Raw genomic sequence first — 25,386 nt, forward strand, 5'->3', positions numbered from 1 at the left:
AAAATGACCAAAACTGTTGCCATTTTAAATTGACGGTAAAATCACAAGACTACAATATACTGCAATTAGTCCATCTATGGGTTGTTTACAAGTATATCACTTCAGAACTAATTTACAATTAACACTGTACATTAATTACAACTTGATATTACAATTAACACTGTATATTAATTACATCTTGATTTTACAATTAACACTGTATATTAATTACATCTTGATTTTACAATTAACACTGTATATTAATTACAACTTGATTTTACAATTAACACTGTACATTATCATTAACATAATAATATAACATACAAATCTGTCTTTGGGACTTGTATCTAACTCCAGTTATAACAGGAATATCACCGTAATATCATAAAGCAACGATCCCAGGAACATTCCACTATCACCGTAATATCATAAACCAAAGATCCCTGGAACATACAACTATCACTGAACTATCAAAAACCGAGCTGTAGAACATTCTACTGTCACCAATTTATCCTTAACCAACGATTCTTGGAGCATTCCGCAATCACTGAGTTATCCTAAACCAAACCGTGCAACATTCTATCATCGAAATGGTCCTAAACCAAGCTGTAGATCATTCTATTATCACCAAATTATCCTAAACCAAGCCTTGGAACATTCTATTGTCACCAAATTGTCCTAAACCAAGCAGTAGAACATTCTATTGTCACCGAATTATCCTAAACCAAGCTGTGGAACATTCTATTGTCACCGAATTATCCTAAACCAAGCTGCGGAACATTCTATTGTCACCAAATTGTCCTAAACCAAGCTGTGGAACATTCTATTGTCACCGAATTATCCTAAACCAAGCTGTGGAACATTCTATTGTCACCAAATTGTCCTAAACCAAGCTGTAGAAAATTATATCACCAAATTATCCTAAACCAAGCCGTGGAACATTCTATCACCAAATTGTCCTAAACCAAGCTGTAGAAAATTATATCACCAAATTATCCTAAACCAAGCCGTGGAACATTCTATCACCAAATTATCCTAAACCAAGCTATATAGAACATTCTATTATCACCAAATTATCCTAAACCAAGCTGTAGAAAATTCTATTGTCACCAAATTATCCTAAACCAAGCTGTAACATTCTATTGTCACCAAATTATCCTAAACCACTGAGCTCTGGAACATTCTACTATCTTCACATTCTGTTTGACACATAATTTTATGTCCTATAAGACAGGAAATACTATCACATAACTGGTTGGTTTTACCATGTCATATAGACACGTGTAATAACACTATTGTGATGTTGCGATACTTTATGACGTCATAATAAATATATATCACACAATTGTCTCTACAGAGAAAATCATACTGAAATTCACCTGCCTGATAAAAAGATTCATAAATAGGCTTTCACTTATATTCTTATAAATATGAGTTTTGTGATCAACAGAATTCTACACCAAATCCTCAGCTGAAGATCCAAGATGGATGCTCCCTACCATTGGTAGTTTGTGATTCTTGGGAAATCGAGAAGCAAGCCAGTCTGTGCAGTCATGGTTATGTCCTTGGACAAGACACTGAACCCTAATTACTCTGGAGGACATGCGACAACCTCCCGTATGTTATTCAGTGATTTAGTCAAGCAAACCCCGCCTCAAGATTACCGAAGCTGTTCACAGGGGTGAAAACCGAGCAAATAAAGAGCATTCCATCTTATATTAACACTGTTCCAGTTCAGCTCTAACTTAAAATATGTATTTTCTTATCTACAGTAACAAAATAAAAGATTTCACACATAATTTTATATCTTCCATTGATAGTTGGATCAGGATATTCAAAGTTTTTTATAATAATTTAACAATCTTAAATCAAAATATAACTGCCATTATAATCTTTTGATAATGTTCGTTAACTCCTTCATAACTTCAGCGAAGTGAGGCCTTTTTGATGTGTCGTACTCCCATATCCTGAGCATTAATTTATACACTGGTTCTGGGGTGCCCTCTGGTGGCGGCATTCGGTACCCTGAAAGATGACAAAGGGGAATAATCAAACATCAATTTTATATTCAAAGAGTCAGAATTGGACAAAATTATCAATTCAAAGCAAACATTTTGATTTGACAAATCCAAGTTTAATCTGATCTGGATTTGTAAGTCAGAGCCTTTGACTATATCACCCTCTAATATTGTAATCAATGACTGATGATACCAGGAACAAATAATGACGGAAACAATTACTGACAGGAAATGTAACATACAGACAGAGGAAGAGGACCAATTATCACAAACATACAAAATTCTATAAATCTCAAACTATATAGGGATTTCCATGAAATTTTAACTTTCTAATCAGACACAGTTTTAAGCATTATCATTAAACCAACCAAATGGTGGGAAAATTGAATATAAGAATATTCAACAGCAGACCAATTAAGCAGATGATTGTAATGATGCAATGATACTGACCGTCGTCCACTCTCTCCCTGGCCTGATTATTGCTCATCCCAGAATATGGAGTCTGTCCACCGGAGAAAACCTCCCACATGAGGATTCCAAAACTCCACACATCACAAAGGGACGTGTATTTACCTACAAATACAAACATATACTTGTTGTAGGGAACAACCAACCAATTGAAAAAATATATTTTTGAAACAGCCCCTGTGTATAGAACGTTGAGCCAAGGATAAAATGTCTGGCAGCCACTGATTGGCCAGTATGTTATGAAGTGAGAAAATAGATATGTAGCCTGATAGGTAACTATCAATAAGAAATGTTGATATAAATTTCGTAAGTCCGATTGTTTTTTTTCCCAAAAGTTCACGTAATAATAGTAAACAGGTAAACATTTACGATTTTTGAGAATTTTTATTGCGAAATTCACCTATTTTCAAAATGGCTACCCTGGAGAAAATTTGAGCTGAAGGACCCAACTTTTTTTTTTGATTAGGTGTTATATCAGACCCTAAACTTTTGTTATAAACCATAATCGTCATATTCAATTCAAGAATTTGAATGAAATAATCCAAAACGTTAACACTAAAGTCTATGGGAAAACTATTGGTTGGTTGGTCTCTTTATACAATGTAGCTCATTGTCATACACTGCATAACTGCATAATAATAACATACTGAAATCCAATCATTACTTCAGTGATATTGTGGATGATGATTGTGGTCAGGGCTTATTCTGATGGCTGTTTTAGGTCGCAAATGGGCCCCATTCCCAATTGGAATTATTTCATTTTAAAGCCAAACTCCCAAAATTTGCAGTTTACTCCTGAAAAAATCTTTCCAAATTCACCAATTTTTTTCCCCAAAATGATGCAAAAAGGCCCCATCCCAAACCAGTGAGAAAAAGCCCTGGTGGTAAAAATAACACTAATTTTACCATAACCCACCATATCAAGTATCAAATTAATAAGTAACAAATCAATTTCAGTGTGTTATTACAAATTACAGTATGTTGTGTTGGATCAGTCTAAACCTACCATACAGGAGGGCCTCTGGAGCAGTCCATTTTATGGGGATCTGTTTAAGCCCCTCAGATACAGTGTACTCTTCCTCCTCTCGTGACATTCCAAAGTCCGATATCTTCACAACATTCCCATCTCCCACTAGACAGTTACGGGCCGCCAGGTCCCTAGTGTAAACAGAGATTTAGCTAATTTTTTTAACCTGGTGATTTGCAGAATACAGGTGTTTTATTTCAAAATCAGTCATCTGGTTGTGTTCACTTCAAAGTAAATATCAAACAGTTACAGCACACTATAGCAATTTTCATCAAGCAGTTAGTTACAATTAGCAGTTCATACAATAAAACTTTTCAATTTAAATACAAAAATAAATTCATGGTTCATGTTCATGTGTCTTGAATATAAGATTCAAATCAAAAGATGTAGCATACACCCTTAACTATCACAACTGAATTGTTGCTATGGATACTCAGAACTCTTTTGGAAGCAAGATTTGAATCACACATGAAGCATACACCCTTAACTGTCACAATGGAACAGTTGTTATGGATAACTGGAACTCTTTTGGAAATAAGAATCAAATCACTCATGAAGCATATACCCTTAACTGTCACAATGGAATGGTTGCTATGGATACCTGTGTATACAGCTCTTATTCTCCAGGTACGTCATGCCTTTAGCTGCATCCTCACACATCTGTGTAAGCTGTTTTTTGGTTTGGTGTTTTCCTTGCCTCCTCAGGAAAGTCAACAGAGCACCACCTATCCGCAAAAAAAACCAGCTTTATAACGAACACAATTAGATTTAGAGAATCATCTTTGTTATCACATACCTGGAACGGTACTCATGCTCAAAAATTGAAATACATATTATTTGCTCAGCCTCAAATAATTTTGCCTTTCACCTATAGCTAGGCGGCCTGAGTTTGATTCCCTGATCAGAAGTGAAAAAGTGTATAAATTTATGGGTGACCTGCCAACCACTTTATTTTTTTTCTGGTTACTCTGGTATCTCCCACAGTAAGACCCCTCCCACACTTCGAGCCGAGCCAATAAGTGTGATTGATATAAGTTTATATAACATGTTTCACAACTGTTGTAAAATAATAAAGTTTACAAATATCTTGGGTAATAAATCTGATATCTGAATTATATCTTTTTAATGATTTGAAGGAATTTCATGAAACTTCAACTGAGATATCATTTTCGAAGTAAATATTTTTTTCTTTATGCTGCCATCTCCTGATTTAAGCAATTAGAAAGTTCATTTCAGAACATATTTAAATGCTTGAGCATAAGGATTGTTTCATGGCCTCTTGTTTGATAAATAGAATCCTACACTTGATTTAATGCAATATATAGGTGACTGAACTCATTCAATAAAAGATCAGCCCAAATTATGTCCAGCTAAACACCAGACAATATACATTTTGACAGAGAGATGTCTCATATGCCAAACATCTGTCTGACAAAATGTCTAGTATAGCAGATCTAAAGAAAATACTGGTATGGTGAACTCTGCAAAACTTACAAACAAAACAAGATGGAGACAAGCTACAACAATTGCATTTCGTCACGTCAACAATACCATGACGTCACAGCAACAATACCATGACGTCACTGATATAACTTCCATATTAGATACATAAGAGGGTAAACATGGTAAGCCTTGTGTTTGTCAAATTAAGAATCTTCCCCCTCAGGTTGAGTTTCCCCTGTCTCAACTCCAAGGGAGTGTAAGATTATATTAATATCATCCCTTGACTGTAAACTAAATGTAACAGCAATTAGAATTTTATTGATAATCTGACACACAACAAACCTGCAACGTATTCCATCACAATCATCACGGGTTGTCGCTGAGCCGCGATTCCTATAAACCTGACAATATTGGGATGGTCATACTGCTTCAGGATGCGTCCCTCCATGAGAAACTTTTTACGCTGATCCTCAGATAGTGTGTCGCGACACGTTTTCACCGCTACGGTCTGGTTATCTGCTTTGTATATTCCACGGTAAACCTCACCAAAGTTTCCCTGTAGAAATGTAATACAAAAACTGATTATAGATCCTCGGGCATGACTGATGAAGTCTTGTGTCAGTACAACTGTTTGAAGTCATGTAAAAAGTTGTAAGTACATACAGAGACTATATATAGAGACTGTGAAGAATATAAAATGTCTAGTGCGAAATATAGAGTCATCACAACCCATTTTCTGTAAAACTCTATGTTTTGAAAAGATGACCTTGACCTTGAACCACTGATTTATATTCAAATTTTTAATATGTTCAAGGAAAATATGTTTAAAATTTCACGCATGTTTGTCAAGAAATACAATTTGCCTGCTAGCATGACCATGTGTCATTTTCTGTTAACTTGGATTTTGGTTGCTGTTTCTTGCAAGAAATCTCCAGATGATTAAGATCATTTCAGTTTCACACTATTTCAAACAGCTACATATTACACATGTCTCTTCATTAGATTTCACAGTGAATTTCCTTTCTTGTCGGCTAGGTATCAACATTTTAAGCCCTTAGCATCACTGATGAGTCCTAGGACAAAACAGCTGGTTCTACTGTATCTGACTCAGAATCTGTACTGAAATGTGCTAATACCATGTGTGTCCCTTATACAACCCATCAGCTATACATGTGTTTTATAAAATCATAAATTACATACATTTCCAATTTTCATTTCGAGAGCGATGTCATCATTCTTCAGCTGCCATTGTTCGCGGAGGATGGGTTTTTTCAGGATGGCTCTGGACTTACTCGTCACGTCTGTCCCAATTTTGTACTGGTAGTTCACCAACTCATGAATTGTAGGAAATGATGGCCCCTCAAACCGCCAGCCACCCTGTCAGTAAAACACAAATTCATTTTAATAAAAAAATATTTTTGCTGTCAACAATGATTATGACTTGATCAATTTTGTCTGCAACCATTTCACAAGACATTTTTTATATACATGTATTAACACATCACATCACTTTCTAGACTAAAAATCTCTCATTCAGTTTCTTTGGTTTTGGTTTTAAGTTGATCAAATAGAATCATTCAAATCAAAATCTTCAAAATATAATCCTCAAATAACCCCCTCCCCTAGTGTAAAAGTTCAGTACTGTATTTATCCTCAAATTAGCTATTTGAAAATTTATGATTCATCAAAAATGAAGAAAATAGCAGGGGTGTATTTTCAAACGTATTATTATCTTAATACTCATTGGCAAAAAATTTGCAACTACAAAAAATACACAATGGCCTAGTTGTTTTAAAGATGATTAGCTTAATCACTTGATTTGTGAAAATCTCATTTCTCCTTTACTTCAAAACCTGAGCATGTGGAGGTCTTAAAATGGGAAAGTAGGAAGAGACCGACGAGTGTTATAGTTTCATATGATTTCATAAGGATTTTAAAACTGTTGTTAAACCAGGCCCGAGGCTTCTAACAAACGTCATACTCACCTCTCCGTATTGTATGATAAAGTGTTTGTATCCTTGCCACCCCACAGAGAGAACATATTGGGTCTCATTGGTTTTCCGGTTCTTGCTCTCTCGGACGAGGAAATCTCCGTCATTCACCAAAAGACGCTGGACTTCTTCTCGAGGCAGGACACCATGGAACCATTCTTCTTCCTCTAGAGGTCGGCTAGGGTCAGCTAGGGCCTCCGCACCCTAGATTAGTACAAAACACGAAATCTATAATTGTTAGACACTTGCACCTTACCAGACTATAGAACACACAACACAAATCAAACACAAATACACACATATTGTAACTTTGATACCAATCATAAGAAGTGGTCCAGGACAAAGATAGCACTCCTCTTTCACGATCTTCATGTATTAGGAAAATAGAAAAACATCAATGTGAGAACTGAGAATAAATAATGGTAACCTTTTTTTTCCCATGGAGTGATATCTCATTTCAAATGTAAGAATCTGGTTGGTCAACACAAGGAATGTTGGTTATTTCTAATGATTATACAAAATAAAGGATTCTAGTTAACCAAAAACCCATGAACCCAAGTGCTGAGAAATGAGATTTTCCATTCACCACAAAATGTTTCATTTATGAGGTCATCAACATCTCATGATTATCATGTCCATCCCAGCTGTCTTACCCTTTACCTTGTGTGAGACAGTTTCTTCTCTAGCAGAAGTCATCGCACACCCCAGTCATCTTTCCCAACCCCATGTTAGACAGAGTCAGCCATCTTCCCCAACCCCACGTTAGACAGTCAGTCATCTTTCCCAACCCCACGTTAGACAGTCGGTCATCTTTCTCAACCCCATGTTAGACAGTCAGTCATCTTTCCCAACCCCATGTTAGACAGAGTCAGTCATCTTTCCCAACCCCATGTTAGACAGTCAGTCATCTTTCCCAACCCCATGTTAGACAGAGTCGGTCATCTTTCCCAACCCCATGTTAGACAGTCAGTCATCTTTCCCAACCCCATGTTAGACAGTCAGTCATCTTTCCCAACCCCATGTTAGACAGAGTCAGTCATCTTTCCCAACCCCATGTTAGACAGTCAGTCATCTTTCCCAACCCCATGTTAGACAGAGTCAGCCATCTTTCCCAACCCCATGTTAGACAAGAGTCAGCCATCTTTCCCAACCCCACGTTAGACAGTCAGTCATCTTTCCCAACCCCATGTTAGACAGTCAGCCATCTTTCCCAACCCCACGTTAGACAGAGTCGGTCATCTTTCCCAACCCCATGTTAGACAGAGTCAGCCATCTTTCCCAACCCCACGTTAGACAGTCAGTCATCTTTCCCAACCCCACGTTAGACAGTCAGTCATCTTTCCCAACCCAATGTTAGACAGAGTCAGCCATCTTTCCCAACCCCACGTTAGACAGTCAGCCATCTTTCCCAACCCCACGTTAGACAGTCAGTCATCTTTCCCAACCCCATGTTAGACAGTCAGTCATCTTTCCCAACCCCATGTTAGACAGAGTCAGCCATCTTTCCCAACCCCACGTTAGACAGAGTCAGCCATCTTTCCCAACCCCACGTTAGACAGTCAGTCATCTTTCCCAACCCCATGTTAGACAGAGTCGGTCATCTTTCCCAACCCCACGTTAGACAGAGTCAGCCATCTTTCCCAACCCCATGTTAGACAGTCAGTCATCTTTCCCAACCCCACGTTAGACAGAGTCAGCCATCTTTCCCAACCCCACGTTAGACAGAGTCAGTCATCTTTCCCAACCCCACGTTAGACAGAGTCAGTCATCTTTCCCAACCCCATGTTAGACAGAGTCAGTCATCTTTCCCAACCCCACGTTAGACAGTCAGTCATCTTTCCCAACCCCACGTTAGACAGAGTCAGTCATCTTTCCCAACCCCACGTTAGACAGAGTCAGTCATCTTTCCCAACCCCATGTTAGACAGTCGGTCATCTTTCCCAACCCCATGTTAGACAGTCAGTCATCTTTCCCAACCCCACGTTAGACAGTCAGTCATCTTTCCCAACCCCATGTTAGACAGTCAGCCATCTTTCCCAACCCCACGTTAGACAGTCGGTCATCTTTCCCAACCCCACGTTAGACAGAGTCAGTCATCTTTCCCAACCCCATGTTAGACAGAGTCAGTCATCTTTCCCAACCCCATGTTAGACAGAGTTAGTCATCTTCCCCAACCCCACGTTAGACAGTCAGTCATCTTTCCCAACCCCATGTTAGACAGTCAATCATCTTTCCCAACCCCATGTTAGACAGAGTCAGCCATCTTTCCCAACCCCACGTTAGACAGTCAGTCATCTTTCCCAACCCCATGTTAGATAGAGTCAGTCATCTTTCCCAACCCCACGTTAGACAGAGTCAGCCATCTTTCCCAACCCCATGTTAGACAGTCGGTCATCTTTCCCAACCCCATGTTAGACAGTCAGCCATCTTTCCCAACCCCACGTTAGACAGTCAGTCATCTTTCCCAACCCCATGTTAGACAGTCAGTCATCTTTCCCAACCCCACGTTAGACAGTCAGTCATCTTTCCCAACCCCACGTTAGACAGTCAGTCATCTTTCCCAACCCCACGTTAGACAGTCAGTCATCTTTCCCAACCCCATGTTAGACAGTCAGTCATCTTTCCCAACCCCATGTTAGACAGTCAGACATCTTCCCCAACCCCACGTTAGACAGAGTTAGCCATCTTTCCCAACCCCACGTTAGACAGAGTCAGCCATCTTTCCCAACCCCACGTTAGACAGTCAGTCATCTTTCCCAACCCCATGTTAGACAGTCAATCATCTTTCCCAACCCCATGTTAGACAGAGTCAGTCATCTTTCCCAACCCCATGTTAGACAGTCAGTCATCTTTCCCAACCCCACGTTAGACAGTCAGTCATCTTTCCCAACCCCACGTTAGACAGTCAGTCATCTTTCCCAACCCCATGTTAGACAGTCAGCCATCTTTCCCAACCCCACGTTAGACAGTCAGCCATCTTTCTCAACCCCACGTTAGACAGTCAGTCATCTTTCCCAACCCCACGTTAGACAGTCAGTCATCTTTCCCAACCCCATGTTAGACAGTCAGTCATCTTTCCCAACCCCACGTTAGACAGTCAGTCATCTTTCCCAACCCCATGTTAGACAGTCAGTCATCTTTCCCAACCCCATGTTAGACAGAGTCAGTCATCTTTCCCAACCCCACGTTAGACAGTCAGTCATCTTTCCCAACCCCATGTTAGACAGTCAGTCATCTTTCCCAACCCCACGTTAGACAGAGTCAGTCATCTTTCCCAACCCCACGTTAGACAGAGTCAGCCATCTTTCCCAACCCCATGTTAGACAGAGTCAGCCATCTTTCCCAACCCCATGTTAGATAGAGTCAGTCATCTTTCCCAACCCCACGTTAGACAGTCAGTCATCTTTCCCAAGCCCACGTTAGACAGTCAGTCATCTTTCCCAACCCTATGTTAGACAGAGTCAGTCATCTTTCCCAACCCCACGTTAGACAGTCAGTCATCTTTCCCAACCCCATGTTAGATAGAGTCAGTCATCTTTCCCAACCCCACGTTAGACAGTCAGTCATCTTTCCCAACCCCACGTTAGACAGTCAGTCATCTTTCCCAACCCCATGTTAGACAGTCAGTCATCTTTCCCAACCCCACGTTAGACAGTCAGTCATCTTTCCCAACCCCACGTTAGACAGTCAGTCATCTTTCCCAACCCCATGTTAGACAGTCAGTCATCTTTCCCAACCCCATGTTAGACAGTCAGCCATCTTTCCCAACCCCACGTTAGACAGTCAGTCATCTTCCCCAACCCCTATGTTAGACAGTCAGCCATCTTTCCCAACCCCACGTTAGACAGAATCAGTCATCTTTCCCAACCCCACGTTAGACAGTCAGTCATCTTCCCCAACCCCACGTTAGACAGAGTCAGTCATCTTTCCCAACCCCATGTTAGACAGTCAGTCATCTTTCCCAACCCCATGTTAGACAGTCAGTCATCTTCCCCAACCCCACGTTAGACAGAGTCAGCCATCTTTCCCAACCCCATGTTAGACAGAGTCAGTCATCTTTCCCAACCCCATGTTAGACAGTCAGTCATCTTTCCCAACCCCATGTTAGACAGTCAGTCATCTTTCCCAACCCCATGTTAGACAGAGTCAGTCATCTTTCCCAACCCCACGTTAGACAGTCAGTCATCTTTCCCAACCCCACGTTAGACAGTCAGTCATCTTTCCCAACCCCATGTTAGACAGTCAGCCATCTTTCCCAACCCCATGTTAGACAGTTAGTCATCTTTCCCAACCCCACGTTAGACAGAGTCAGTCATCTTTCCCAACCCCACGTTAGACAGAATCAGTCATCTTTCCCAACCCCATGTTAGACAGAGTCAGTCATCTTTCCCAACCCCATGTTAGACAGAGTCAGCCATCTTTCCCAACCCCACGTTAGACAGAGTCAGTCATCTTTCCCAACCCCATGTTAGACAGTCAGTCATCTTTCCCAACCCCATGTTAGACAGTCAGTCATCTTTCCCAACCCCACGTTAGACAGAGTCAGCCATCTTTCCCAACCCCATGTTAGACAGTCAGTCATCTTTCCCAACCCCACGTTAGACAGTCAGCCATCTTTCCCAAACCCTATGTTAGACAGAGTCAGTCATCTTTCCCAACCCCACGTTAGACAGAGTCAGCCATCTTTCCCAACCCCATGTTAGACAGTCAGTCATCTTTCCCAACCCCACATTAGACAGTCAGTCATCTTTCCCAACCCCACGTTAGATAGTCAGTCATCTTTCCCAACCCCATGTTAGACAGAGTCAGCCATCTTTCCCAACCCCATGTTAGATAGTCAGTCATCTTTCCCAACCCCATGTTAGACAGAGTCAGCCATCTTTCCCAACCCCATGTTAGACAGTCAGTCATCTTTCCCAACCCCATGTTAGACAGTCAGTCATCTTTCCCAACCCCACGTTAGACAGAGTCAGCCATCTTTCCCAACCCCATGTTAGATAGTCAGTCATCTTTCCCAACCCCACGTTAGACAGAGTCAGCCATCTTTCCCAACCCCACGTTAGACAGTCAGTCATCTTTCCCAACCCCATGTTAGACAGTCAGCCATCTTTCCCAACCCCACGTTAGACAGAGTCAGCCATCTTTCCCAACCCCATGTTAGACAGTCAGCCATCTTTCCCAACCCCACGTTAGACAGTCAGCCATCTTTCCCAACCCCACGTTAGACAGAGTCAGCCATCTTTCCCAACCCCACGTTAGACAGTCAGTCATCTTTCCCAACCCCATGTTAGACAGTCAGCCATCTTTCCCAACCCCACGTTAGACAGAGTCAGCCATCTTTCCCAACCCCATGTTAGACAGTCAGCCATCTTTCCCAACCCCACGTTAGACAGTCAGCCATCTTTCCCAACCCCACGTTAGACAGAGTCAGCCATCTTTCCCAACCCCACGTTAGATAGTCAGTCATCTTTCCCAACCCCATGTTAGACTGAGTTTTCTTCTCTCACAGAAATGTCATTTCACACCCCAGTCATCTTTCCCTACTCCTTGGAAAATAAGGTTATCTTTACCCTAACAGAAATAGAATCCTACTGTGACATACATGTATATATGTGAGAAATTAAGTAGCATTACTCTCGCAAAATGTTATTATCATGAAAAAGGCAAAACTTCTCAGAAAATTATCAACATGAGTAATAAATTTCATAGACAAACTATTTGTACTATTCATGCGTCATCATATATCATAATAAACTTGCGGAGGAGTAAGGAGTTTACGGAGGAATAGATTCCTGAAGAAGTCGTGTACACACCGAGATATTGTTTGTATTAGTCAGACCAGGGCCGTTGATGTGATCTAGTGACTGTTCTTCATAACTGTGACCTTTCTCAGACTCGCGTTCCTCTTTATCCTGGCCTTGACGTCGTAACACGCCGGTCATGTGACGTTTTAGGTTTTTGAGTTTACTCACGCCTGGTATTGGAGATGGCTGAAAGGTATATTTAAACAATTTTTTTTTTATCTATTTACAGATAATATAATAAGATTGGCTTGATTCATTATTATTTACTTAAATTGAAAGTGCACCACTTTTTTGAGAGAGAATATAGTAAATATTCTGTTTCCTATGAAGCATTCCTCACCAAAATCAACAATGCTGTAAGTGGCATTCATTGGTAAATAATTACATTTGTATGTCAATTTCAGAATAAAACTAACTACAAAGAAGTGTGATCTACATGACTGTAAATGCCATCCAGTATGTTCCCATTATGACATCATAAAAGTAACCATGGAGATGACAATATAATGTTTGGCAGCACAGCTGTGTCATTTATACTGACTTTAAATGCCAAATTATGTCTGTTCAATAATTTTAGTGTGAGTCATCAGTTTAATATCAAGTTAAGTGAAGACTAAAAAACTTATTAAATCAAGGAGATTGTTGTAACTCCACTAATACACATTCACAAAATATTTAGAAGTAAATATTATTTCCCTTAACAAGACCTTGTATTCACAGGAAAATTTCAGTGTATTTAAGCAGAAAGTTTTAATTTTCCTTTTAAAACATAAAACCAAACTCACAGATGTGGACAGATCACTTAAGGACTGGCGATCGGCCACCATACTGGAATCTAACATGGCCGACGGAATATCATCTCCTACCGATTCCAGATCATTTGTTAGTGTTGTAACCATCTCCTCTAATACAGCTACCTTCACCTTAGTTACAGTCAGTTCGTAGAACGCTTTATCTCGCTCCCACATCTGTTTGGAGAGTCTGGAATAGGAATCACTTTGAAAGTTTTGAAGAATGTAATTTGGGTGATTTAATTTTTTCACTAAAATGTTAGCTTGCTGCATTACTTGTAAATATAATGTATGCTTGAAATAGAGAAAATAACCCACATATAAGGATACTTTCTATGCAGTCCTTCCTTTATTTTCAAAATTTTTCACATAAGGTGAATTTGAAAATTAAAAAAAATATTACTTAACAACTTACTTTTGTGAACATTTTTTCTAATCGACAGTCAGACAGAAAAAGATATAAGCTTTTCCATTTGACTGGATAGACAAGAAAGGAAATAAAGTTCAGACAGACATTTGGATGGACGGATGTGTTTAACATATAAGTGGCATTCTTTTTCATTATGTGTTGGTTAAGTGCCATTTTACATAGAAGATTCAGTATTAAGGTACAATGAACTACTGGTACATCCATGAATCCAAGTAATTAGTGAATTATTATATACAGTCAAACCTGTGTTAACGGGCACCTCTATATAGCGGGCACCTGTCTATAACGGGCACTTTCAATTCCCCCCGTCAAGTTTTACTCTTTATTGAACCTCTATATAGCGGGACCTGCTCAACGCGGGCAGCGGGCACCTTATTCTCAGCAAAAATATAAACAAACTTGTTTATAACGGGCACAAAAGTCGAGGCTAATTTCCCCTTGGAAAATCAGTAGACCATAATATCTTGATCAATGGTACTGTAAAAACATCGCCATTCACCGAGACACAGGTAAGCTCTGGAAGTCAATCGAGCGTGTCTGTATGTTTGTTGAATAGGTACATATAAATACATGTACTAACCGTGATTGTGGCATATAAGTCTGTATATATTGTCCCAAGGCAGTGTGTTTGCGGGTGAAAACCCACAAAAGGTATTTTCAGTGGTCTTTTTATTGATTACATCTCCGACTGCAGAGCACACTTCCTAACGCAATGGCGACTGTGACGCGGCCTTCACCTTCATCTTGAAGCGAGTAATTATTTGATAAATGATTTGTCTGAATAAACGTATGCATGTTGTGTGTTTTTAAGTTTTATTCAGTAATTAAAAGTTACAGTAGGAATCTGATAGTATTTGATACATAAATATAGTTTGAGACAAATAAAACAAATCCCACGGGATCCGGATATCGTTCAATTATCGAGAACGAGGTTGTTTACTGAAACTAGGAAGTGATCAGTGATCTGCAGTTCACCAATTGATGCAAGATGTCGACGAAACGGCGGGTCGCTTTAACCCACGAGCAACGATTGCAAGTCATCAGAGAATCGGAGAAATTTCATACTAGTTCTCGCAAAATTGCCGAGAAGTATGGTGTTGGCAAAACTCAAATCGATAGGATTTTAAAACGAAAATCGGAAAACCTCGCTGATCTGGAGGACAATGTTGCCCCCGATAGGAAACGACAAAGGCGGCCTACGGGCAATGAGGAAATAAATAACCTTGTGTGGGAATTTTTTAAAGACGCTTCCTCGCGCCGTGTTAATCTTAGTGGGCCACTGTTAAAACAAAAGGCACTGGATTTTGCATCAGACTTTGGTAACACTACATTCAAGGCTTCAAATGGATGGTTGGATTCGTTTAAATCACGGCATAATATTGTGTTTGGAACAAGTAATTTTTATGTTTTATAATATGATGCAGTATGTAGTGTATTTATTGATTAGAATTGGTGCAATATTGATACATTGATTGGGTAAACAAATAGTGCTGTGAAATTAACTGTGATCAATGAGTAGTGTTTTATGTAACATTTTACATTAGCATTATCTTAAGTTTGGTAAATGTTTTACAGAATTGTTACTGTTTTTTAATCAAATGTAATTTTTATGTTGAGCAATAGTATAAAATGGTGCTGTATATATGTATTTATTTAATACTGTAATAAAATGTGAACCTTATTTTATAGCTTGTTATACTTTATAAAGGGCTACTGGTGATCAAATTTCACAGTATGAATGGAACCTCTATATAAAGGGCACCTGTCTATAAAGGGCACTTTTGTTGCTTCCCTTGGATGGCCTTTATAGACAGGTTTGACTGTATTCTTATTGATAGAATGTCAAGCTCCTGTGCTCTGGTCTGGTATAAATAAAGCCATCATGAATGAAGAACTTTTATAGTATACAAGGTATTTTTCATATGAATTATTATACATTCTTATTGATAGAACATCCAACTCCTGCGCTCTGGTATAAATACAGCCATCTTGCATGAAGAATATGTATAGTATACAAGGTATTTTTTCATATGAATTATTATATATTCTTATTGAAAGAATATGACATGTGTGCTCTGGTATAAACATAACCAACTTGCATGTAGAATCAACAAAGAACTATATCAATGATACTTACACTGGTTTTACTAATTCATCTGTTTTACATTTATTCCTAAGGTCTTCTAATTGATCATCTATTTCTTTGACTTTCGGTTCCTTGTCCTTCAAACTTTTCTGAAGAGACGACAAATCATCCTCTAACGCCGCTAACCTGTGAAATATAGAATTGGACATGTTGACAGACAGCAGCTAATCATTGATAGAGCCAGGATATGATAAAATACAGAACTCTCGATCCTCCATCAGGCCAACTGTATTAAGATCGCCTTCAATAACAGACATAGTTTGGTCTTGTATTGGTTAAAGATGTAGCTATGGTCATTTATAGGACGGTCTCTCTTGTGTTCTAGATGCATGTGTGTAGTGAGTAAGTGTGTGTGTTTTGGTTTTGTTTGTCTGTTGGGTTTATGGCCCTGTGATCAGCTTTGGCATTTTGGGTCTCCTTGTAGTAGAAAGTGGCTACCTTACTGGACAACATATGGGAGGCTTGTTCTCAGCATTCCTCAAGTGTTAGGAAACATCATGTGCCAAGAAGAAACCCAGTGTAAGAGACAATGTGGGTTAAGACCAGTTATGTTAATGAGGTATGGTCATTATAATCTATTCCAGTACAAGTAAATACTACATGTACCTAGCCAGTAACACTTGTAATACTTACCTAGCTTTGAGCGTGTCGTGAGTTAGATCATCTACAGCTAATTTTTTCTCCACTAATGTTCCCTGGTAATCGTCAAGGAGACCCGTATCAAACTCAAACGTTGTAGCTTCTATTGGGTCGCTCCTGAAAACCAAATCAGCAAATACATTCTTTTAGGATAGAATCTTGTAAAAATCATACTTCATTTATTTATTTTTGCATAGTGTAAACCAACTGATTTTCATACGCTATTAATTTGTATGTATTTCTCAGGTAATTAAAATTCACAAAAATTAATCATCGCGAAATAGTGTCAATCACAGGTAGAGTACTGGGTGGGTAGGTCATTTATGAAATAGCTGCGAAAAAAGTCTTAAGGTATGAAAATGTGAAATCAAGTTGCCCTTAAAATAAGTTCATTTACAGTATCTGGATTTTCTTTTTTAGATTTAAATGTATTTGTGTTTACAAAATGTACATTGTATACTTGTCTTTACATTTCTGTCTGTTCTTACAGAAGAAATTGCATTTATATAGCAATAAACACCATTGGTTAACATTATTTTGTATTTTTCCCCATTGTCATTAAACATTATATTCTTTCAGGAATACTGGCTGTACATTGTATTCATGGTTCTTTCAGGAATACTGGCTGTACATTGTATTCATGGTTCTTTCAGGAATACTGGCTGTACATTGTATTCATGGTATGTTATAGGTGATAGTTTAGTTTTGATCACCAGTAACAAATATAAAACAGTTTGTGTCTAAAAACACTTTTACTGTCTGCAGTATTCTATCAGCACATATCAATTTCTAACAGTCACACTAAAAACATATTGATAGTCTAGACCTTTAGATATTTTATCACACACATTTAGGCACTGGCTTAATTAACTAATGCACACAAAAAAGTTCCTACAGATATAGATAACTTTTTTAACAGTCCCAGACAGAAATTTGTTTAATCTCAAAAAAAATAACAAATGTTTATTACAAATTTAAGTGTGTCAGAAAACATTAAAAAAAATCTTGAAATGTCTACAAATGCTGATCCTAGAATTTATATCATTAGTACACATGTATTTACCTGAACTCGGCGATAAACTTGTCTGAGTACTCATTTTCTGGGACAATGTTTACTATGGATTCTTCTATGGTTGTGACCACATTTGTAAATTCCTCATTTGTGAAATTTGTCAGTCTGTGGTACTGCATTAACACATCTTTACTGCAACAGGAAGGTTGTCATTATCATTTAAAAACAAAACAAAAATGAATGATGAGAATTTGTTTCAAATTCGAAAGTAATCAATTAATATTGCTTTCATCAGTCTTGACTGATAACCTTTAACATGTATTCGTATGTTCACAATGTGGCTCTAAATCCTCTGTCCATAGTTAAAACTTACATAAAACCTACATAAAACCTACATAAAACTTACATAAAACTTACATAAAACCTACCTACATAAACCTACATAAAACTTACATAAAACCTACATAAAGCCTACATAAAGCCTACATAAAACCTACATAAATACATAAAACCTACATACAACTTACATAAAACCCATAAAACCTACATAAAACCTACATAAAACTTACATAAAACCTACATAAAACTTACATAAAACCTACATAAAACCTACATAAAACCTACATTTATATGAAATCATCCATTAATACTATATATATACAGACAAAATCTGGTTGAAGTCCATTATTATACTTGAGCCAGTTGGAGTTTCTGTCAATGGTTTTTAAGTCAAGTTGCTGTACCAATTCACCATCACATGATCTGTCTTAATTTGCAATAAGATTTGCGTGAGGTTAAATGAATGTAAATTATATTAACTTGTTATGACATTTAAATATAAACTTTAATCATTTTACAACAATTGCAAAACAAGTCATGTCAACTTATATTTATATAATTACACTTATTGGCCCAGATAGAAGTGCGTGATGGGTCTTACTGTGGGAGGAAACCGAAGTACCCAGGGAAAACCCATGTGGTAAAGTGTGTTTCCAATGTGCCACCTCACCACCCATGAAACGAATATGCTTAGAATAATTATGTAGATAAGCTCAGCAGACCTTAGAACCAGATGAACAACCTAGAGAACCCTTACCACTGATGAAGGAGAGCTTCCTGGGCCGTCTGCTGACCATCTAGAAATGTCGGGAGAGACTGAGATAGGTAGCATGTCTGATGAGCCATAACCTCCCGCAGGGACAACACGTAGTCATTGTGGACTCGGTGTAGACTCGCTGTCGACCGCTGTAACTTTTTCTTAACATCCTCCAACTTGGCTCCAGTTTTACCTGTAAAGGTCATTGGAACTGAAGGTCAAATTTGTGAAGATCAAGGTATCAAATATTCATATCAATAGTTTTAATATTAGCACTAACAATTTATCATGTATGACATATTGACCTTGTTGTTGTTTACGACGACATCAATAAGCAAATGCCAGGTAAACATCTAGTATATGTTGTAAACCAAATGTTCATAACTATCAAAAGTGCATATCAAGTTAGCATTTGATTAAACCATTCTGATTATCAAAGTTATCTCAATATTTAAGCTTGATTCTCTTCAAATGCAGTTTTCCAGCCCCATCCCCAACAGAAGAAGGAAATAATACTCCTTTACATGTTGATTGGATAAATCATTCTGGCTTATTACCAGGCATGGATTTGATAAATTATTGTGGCTTATACCAAGGCATGGATTTGATAAATCATTGTGGCTTATTACCAGACATGGTTTTGATAAATCATTCCGGCTTATTACCAGACATGAATTAAAGATAAATTGTTGTGGCTTATAATTACCAAGCATGGCTTTAAGATAAATTTTTGTGGCTTAATACAAGGCATTGATTTAAGATAAAATATTGTAGCTTAATACAAGGCATTGATTTAAGATAAAATATTGTGGATTATTACCAAGCATGGCTTTAAGATAAAGTATTGTAGCTTAATACAAGGCATTGATTTAAGATAAAATATTGTAGCTTAATACAAGGCATTGATTTAAGATAAATTCTTGTGGATTATTACCAAGCATGGCTTTAAGATAAAGTATTGTAGCTTAATACATGGCATTGATTTAAGATATTTTTTTGTGGATTATTGCCTGGCTGATTAAGATAAATTATTGTAGCTTAATACAAGGCATTGATTTGAAATATTTAATTGTGGCTTATTACCAGGTATGATTAAGGTAAAATATTGTTACTTACCAAAGCATGGGTGAATTACAAGATATGGTTTCAAGATAAATTATAATCATTATAAGAACAGTGCAAGTGGAGTACAGTACCTTTAGTCTTTTCGTCGGCTAAATAAAGACAAGGCTTTAAGGTAATTAAGGTCGATGAGAACAGTATTACAAATTAAGTATAGTACCTTCAGACTTCATGTTGGCTACTTCACAACATGGGTTTAAGATAACTTATAGGTAAATACATTCTATGAACATTCTGGACGAGAAAAAACCAGGTCTAATAGCCCAGGGCGAGTAGGTTTGGTGTGTGGGCAAGTAAAATATTGGTGACTACTTGCCTGATTGCCAAGTACAAAACTTTACAATTTTTTTATCTTTTCCTTACTGTAATTTATGATAACAATAATTCAGCTTAATTGGACCACCATGTTCAACCTTTTGGCATGAACTTGACAAACTTGTCGGACAGACCAGTGATGCTGACATTGTTTTTCCTGCCCTGACAGTATTATGAACTAAGTACCTTTAGACTTTTCATTGGCTATTTCACAACTTGGGTTTAAGATAACTTATAGGTAAATACATTCTTAGAATGGTATTATAAATATAAGTTTTACCTCGGCCTATTCATGACATGGGTTAAGATAACATAGAAAGATATGTATTCTAAGAAGAGAATCGGTTGAGTAAAGTACCTTTAGACTTTTCATTGGCTACTTCACAACTAGGGTTTAAAATAACTTACAGGTAAATACATTCTTAGAAAGGTATTATAGATTAAAATTTTACCTCGGCCTATTCATGACATGGGTTAAGATAACATAGAAAGATATGTATTCTAAGAAGAGAATTGGTTGAGTAAAGTACCTTTAGACTTTACATCGGCTACTTCAGAACAACGTTTTAAGATAATGAAGGCAGATACATTCTAAGAATGTTATTATAAATTTCAATTTTACATCAGCTTCTTCACGACATGGGTATTTATGATAACTAAGATACATTCTAAGAAGAGAATCGGTCGAGTAAAGTACCTTTAGACTTTACATCGGCTACTTCACAACAAAGTTTTAAGATAATATAGGTACATTGTACATAATATGTAGGTATATTGTGGGTAAAGTATCGATTGAGTACCTTTAGACATCATGTCGTTGAACTTTGACTGGTCCTGACTGACCCGCTGTAGACACTTGCCATATTCCTGTTTGTATTTGTTGACATCCTCCTGTACCTGGAGACCACAGATTAAGATAATTTACAACATGTTTGGTTTAACTCGCATCAACCCAAATCTATTTTATATAAATGAATGTCCTTGTTTATGAAAGTTAGAAGTTGAGAGGTGAAGATCATTGTTATCAATCCAACTCAAAATTAAATTCAAATTTCCACCTTCAGTTTTATCCAAAAAGAATTTTTAAAAAATATCAATGGTTTCTTCATTAAGGTAATTTGTAATTAATAAAGTGAATAATATTGAAACATTTTCCTACATTTTTTTTAATAAATGTTGACTTGTAACTAATTTATACCTATATAATATTAACAGTAAATTGCCATGTTGTATATGCAGCATGCCTCTTTGTAATACACTGATCAGAACACCTCGCCCTGATTCCATAACATTTTATGAAAGGTTAGACAACAGTGGGGAAATGCCCGAGGTGTTCCAAGTATATGTCATCATTTCTCAGTTTTATGCGTAATATATGCGCCCAGTAATATAAATGTGTCTGTAGGTGTTTGTATATGTAGGTGTTTGTAGGTGTTTGTACCTTTGTGAACTCCAGGTCCAGTTTGCTGCGTTCCTCCTGATATTGACGCCTGGTGGCCTTTTTTTCGATGATGAGGTTGGTCAGTTTCTCCATTGTCTTGGACGACATTTCTTCCACATTCTGTTTGAGCAGTTTTACAAATCGGTCTGTTTGTCTAACAATGGTATCCCAGCCCTGGATGAAGAAATGTATTTCATAATATAATAGATATAATGATAATTTGAAGTTTTATATACCACTATATCATAACAGCAAAATATCCATCACAAAGCAGTTCACGAATTACTATCCATGGTTGTTGGTCCTTTTACAAACAGACTTTGTCTTTCTTAACTCCTTGTTGAGCATACAGCCAGTGCTGCCATTTTGGCACTAAAAGCTTACACACAATGGTTTTTTGCACTGCCCTACCACATACTCATTTACAGCAGAGTTGACAGGAACACAACAGAGTAAAGTATCTTATTCAAGGAAACAACACAGCGCCCGTGCTGGCACTCGAACTAGCAACCCTTCGATCACAGCCCTACCACTAGACCATAGTGCCGCTAGGTATTATATAGGCATTGAAATCTGTATTCACACTTTTTATGACATTCAGAATGATGTATGGTATCTGATCAGAATATTTTTATGTAGAAAGCACAGGATCAATTTAAATTACACTGAAAAATGCTAAATCTGACCCCTAATAACTCTGAAATCATGTGTAATCTGCACCAATTGTATTCTAAACTGCTGTCTAATCTGATCCCTGAGTATCCTGACATCCTGTTTAATCTGACCCCTAATTATTGTGGCATACTGTCTTATCTGACTCCTAAGTATGGTGGCATCCTGTTTAATCTGACCCCTAAGTATGGTGGCATCCTGTTTAATCTGACCCCTAAGTATGGTGGCATCCTGTCTAATCTGATCCCTGAGTATCCTGACATCCTGTTTAATCTGACCCCTAATTATTGTGGCATACTGTCTTATCTGACCCCTAAGAATTATGACATCCTGTATAATCTGACCGATGAGAGTTCTGACATCCTGTCTAAAATGCCCCCTTAATACTGTGACATCTTGTCTAATCGGACCCCCGAGTATTCTGGTATCCTGTTTAATCTGACCCCAAAACATTCTGACACCCTCTCTTCTCCGACGTCTGAATATTCAGACATCCTGATTTGTCTGACCTGAGTATTGCGACATTCTCACTCCCTCATTTTAGTATTAAAGTCTGTGGAGGGATCATTAAAAATTTTGTGAATAAGACTTTAAACTTTGATTCAGTAATTTCAAAATTGATGATACTGCTAAAAGCAAGAAGGATCTTTTTTAGGAAGGGGCTTATTTGTGTGTAATTAGAGTAATTTCCATAGATATCCAATATCATACCTTGAATACAGAACTGTGAGCCTGAAATTCATTGGCGTCCAGTTTCTGAGCACTTTGTACAATGGTGTTGAGTGATGCTGCATATTTCTTATCACTGTCGATACGCACGGCTAGGCACCGTTTGATGTTGTCAAGGACTCGAATCTCACAGTCCTGGATACGGAGAAGGGACTCGTGGGATTCCTTCCCTTGGAAGTCCGTCCCAAAACCCATCGCTCTGTAGAAAGGAAAAAAATATTACTAAATCATGATGACATTGGTCTTTTTTGTATTTTTGATAATATCACAAATCTATATTTAATGGTTTTTATGCACTGAATCAAATTTGAATTTAGAACTAATTGATTTTGTAACAGATAATTGATAATCATAATAATTATCTATTTTTTATTTATTTTTTTATTATAACTGATAAATAATTGAAGATAAAAAGCTTAAGTAGCAAGTCAGATATGGATATTCATAACTAAAGGGAAATATCAATTGTTTTGTGTATTGATGAGATGAGGCCAGAAAAATTCAAGACTGGTAAAAACTACAAGCAAATACATTGATATGCTAATAAAGTATAATTAATACAATGAAAGTGCAAAAAAAAGTCAACAAAGAAACAACTTAACCCCATGCAAATCCCAATTAAAGTCTGTGAAAAAATGTTCTATACATCCAGCTTATTACAAAATTGATAATTTATAAATAATTCATGTTCAACTGATAATCACTTGATTTTCCAAATGGTTTTGAACTAAGACAAAAAGCTTTGTTGCTGTTTTAATACATTTAAAATATATTTAAGCATTAAAAAGATTTCCAGATGCTAGTAATAAGTGGCTGTGTGGTTAAAAGGACACTACGACATACAATCTCAACTATTTAGTTTTCTCATGAAATAGGATTTGTATATATGCTTCTGAAATACAGTGATATACATAATTCTGTGTACATGTAAATGTATATTTTTACATGTTAATATATACATGGTATACATATACATGTACATGGAATTATGTATATTATCATTAACCTGAAACATAATAATAACACGCCCGAGGTGTAATCTAATAATTTACTATCTTGGTATAGTTTTGATCAAAATCCTGAAAGAAATCTAGTTGACTTCATCATGATTAAATGATAATGAGACTGAGAAAATAAAACATTTATATCGACTCGCCTCTTCTCCAATATGGGGGTACTGCAGGTATTATTTCATCCTAATATCTAATACTATCCTTAAATAAGGCCCCCTCCATGGTGTTAAATTATAGTATTAAAGTTCGGGGAGGGCTTATTTGTGAAATACTTTAAGCTTATTATTTTGAAAGTGACGATTTGTGATAATGTAGAAGGGACTTATGTGTGGACAGGGCTAATTTGCCGATGAATACAGTATTACATTCACTTTCCATCATAAAACATTTCATTCATAAAAACAAAATATGTGTTCTTTTCGTATATAAAAATATACCTAATTAAATTTAAAGCGACACAAATACAAAATAGATAAAGATTGATAATACAATAATTAAGTGACCTGATTTTTCCATACGCTGAATCTCCCGTAAATGACACACCCGTAAAGTCAAATATAGTCGACAGATCATGAATAGGCATATTTTCATCTTGAATATGCAAATCAGAACTGTTCTCATGAATATTCATATCATGTTGGTCATCAACATCTATTTCTTGATAAATATTCCTGCCAGTACTTCTTTTGCTGATGGTATCGGATGTATCTGGCGCCATTTTGATCTTTGAGGAATCCTCCATTTTAAGACTGTCAGCTGCTGTATCAGGGATGTCAATATACCACGTACTTAAAGCAGACATTTTTGTCCTGTCATGGCCGTATCAACATCTTCTTCAACTTTATCTGGTAGATTGCTAAATCTCCAGTTGGTCACGTCAAAAATTTGCTCAGAATTTACTTGAAGTCAACAAATCAAGCTCAGTTACGTATACAGATATCACTGTATGAACTAGTACTGTATGACATATTCTGTTATCACTGAAAAAGAAATCGCTAACAGGAGTTCATCAATACGTCACTTTCCACCATCATCATATAAACAGTTTTTTTTACATCATTTCAACAAAATTTCAAACAAATGAAAAGATTGATACACACGTGCACTTGTGCAGTGAAAATAAAGTACTGTTAATATATGTCCAATGTATTAGCTGTGAAACGCACATCAATATTCTAGAAGAAGAATTTCAATTTTTCACAAAACAATTCTGAAAGTATTATCCTGTTAATTAGTCCCCATCACATTCT

The 25,386-nt window shown here is 37.3% G+C and overlaps 1 protein-coding gene across 1 annotated transcript in view; it reads right to left on the reverse strand.

The window, feature by feature from the left end:
- Nucleotides 1–785: 785 nt before the first annotated feature.
- Nucleotides 786–25,386, reverse strand: part of LOC117315961 (tyrosine-protein kinase Fer-like) — a 35,661-nt gene continuing 11,060 nt past the window's right edge. Inside the window, exons 2-17 of the mRNA XM_033870403.1 lie at nucleotides 23,106–23,322; nucleotides 21,723–21,896; nucleotides 21,082–21,178; nucleotides 18,845–19,037; nucleotides 17,800–17,940; nucleotides 16,731–16,853; nucleotides 16,089–16,223; nucleotides 13,516–13,711; nucleotides 12,740–12,916; nucleotides 6,921–7,130; nucleotides 6,136–6,312; nucleotides 5,278–5,491; nucleotides 4,094–4,217; nucleotides 3,472–3,623; nucleotides 2,448–2,570; nucleotides 786–2,004 (exon numbers count right to left, since the gene is read on the reverse strand). Of these exons, the coding sequence (XP_033726294.1) occupies nucleotides 1,865–2,004; nucleotides 2,448–2,570; nucleotides 3,472–3,623; nucleotides 4,094–4,217; nucleotides 5,278–5,491; nucleotides 6,136–6,312; nucleotides 6,921–7,130; nucleotides 12,740–12,916; nucleotides 13,516–13,711; nucleotides 16,089–16,223; nucleotides 16,731–16,853; nucleotides 17,800–17,940; nucleotides 18,845–19,037; nucleotides 21,082–21,178; nucleotides 21,723–21,896; nucleotides 23,106–23,318 (2,589 nt within the window). The 5' untranslated portion in view covers nucleotides 23,319–23,322 and the 3' untranslated portion in view covers nucleotides 786–1,864. The remainder of the gene's footprint in view (nucleotides 2,005–2,447; nucleotides 2,571–3,471; nucleotides 3,624–4,093; nucleotides 4,218–5,277; nucleotides 5,492–6,135; nucleotides 6,313–6,920; nucleotides 7,131–12,739; nucleotides 12,917–13,515; nucleotides 13,712–16,088; nucleotides 16,224–16,730; nucleotides 16,854–17,799; nucleotides 17,941–18,844; nucleotides 19,038–21,081; nucleotides 21,179–21,722; nucleotides 21,897–23,105; nucleotides 23,323–25,386) is intronic.

The sequence above is a fragment of the Pecten maximus genome, chromosome 17 (assembly GCF_902652985.1).
Source record: "Pecten maximus chromosome 17, xPecMax1.1, whole genome shotgun sequence".
Taxonomy (NCBI): domain Eukaryota; kingdom Metazoa; phylum Mollusca; class Bivalvia; order Pectinida; family Pectinidae; genus Pecten; species Pecten maximus.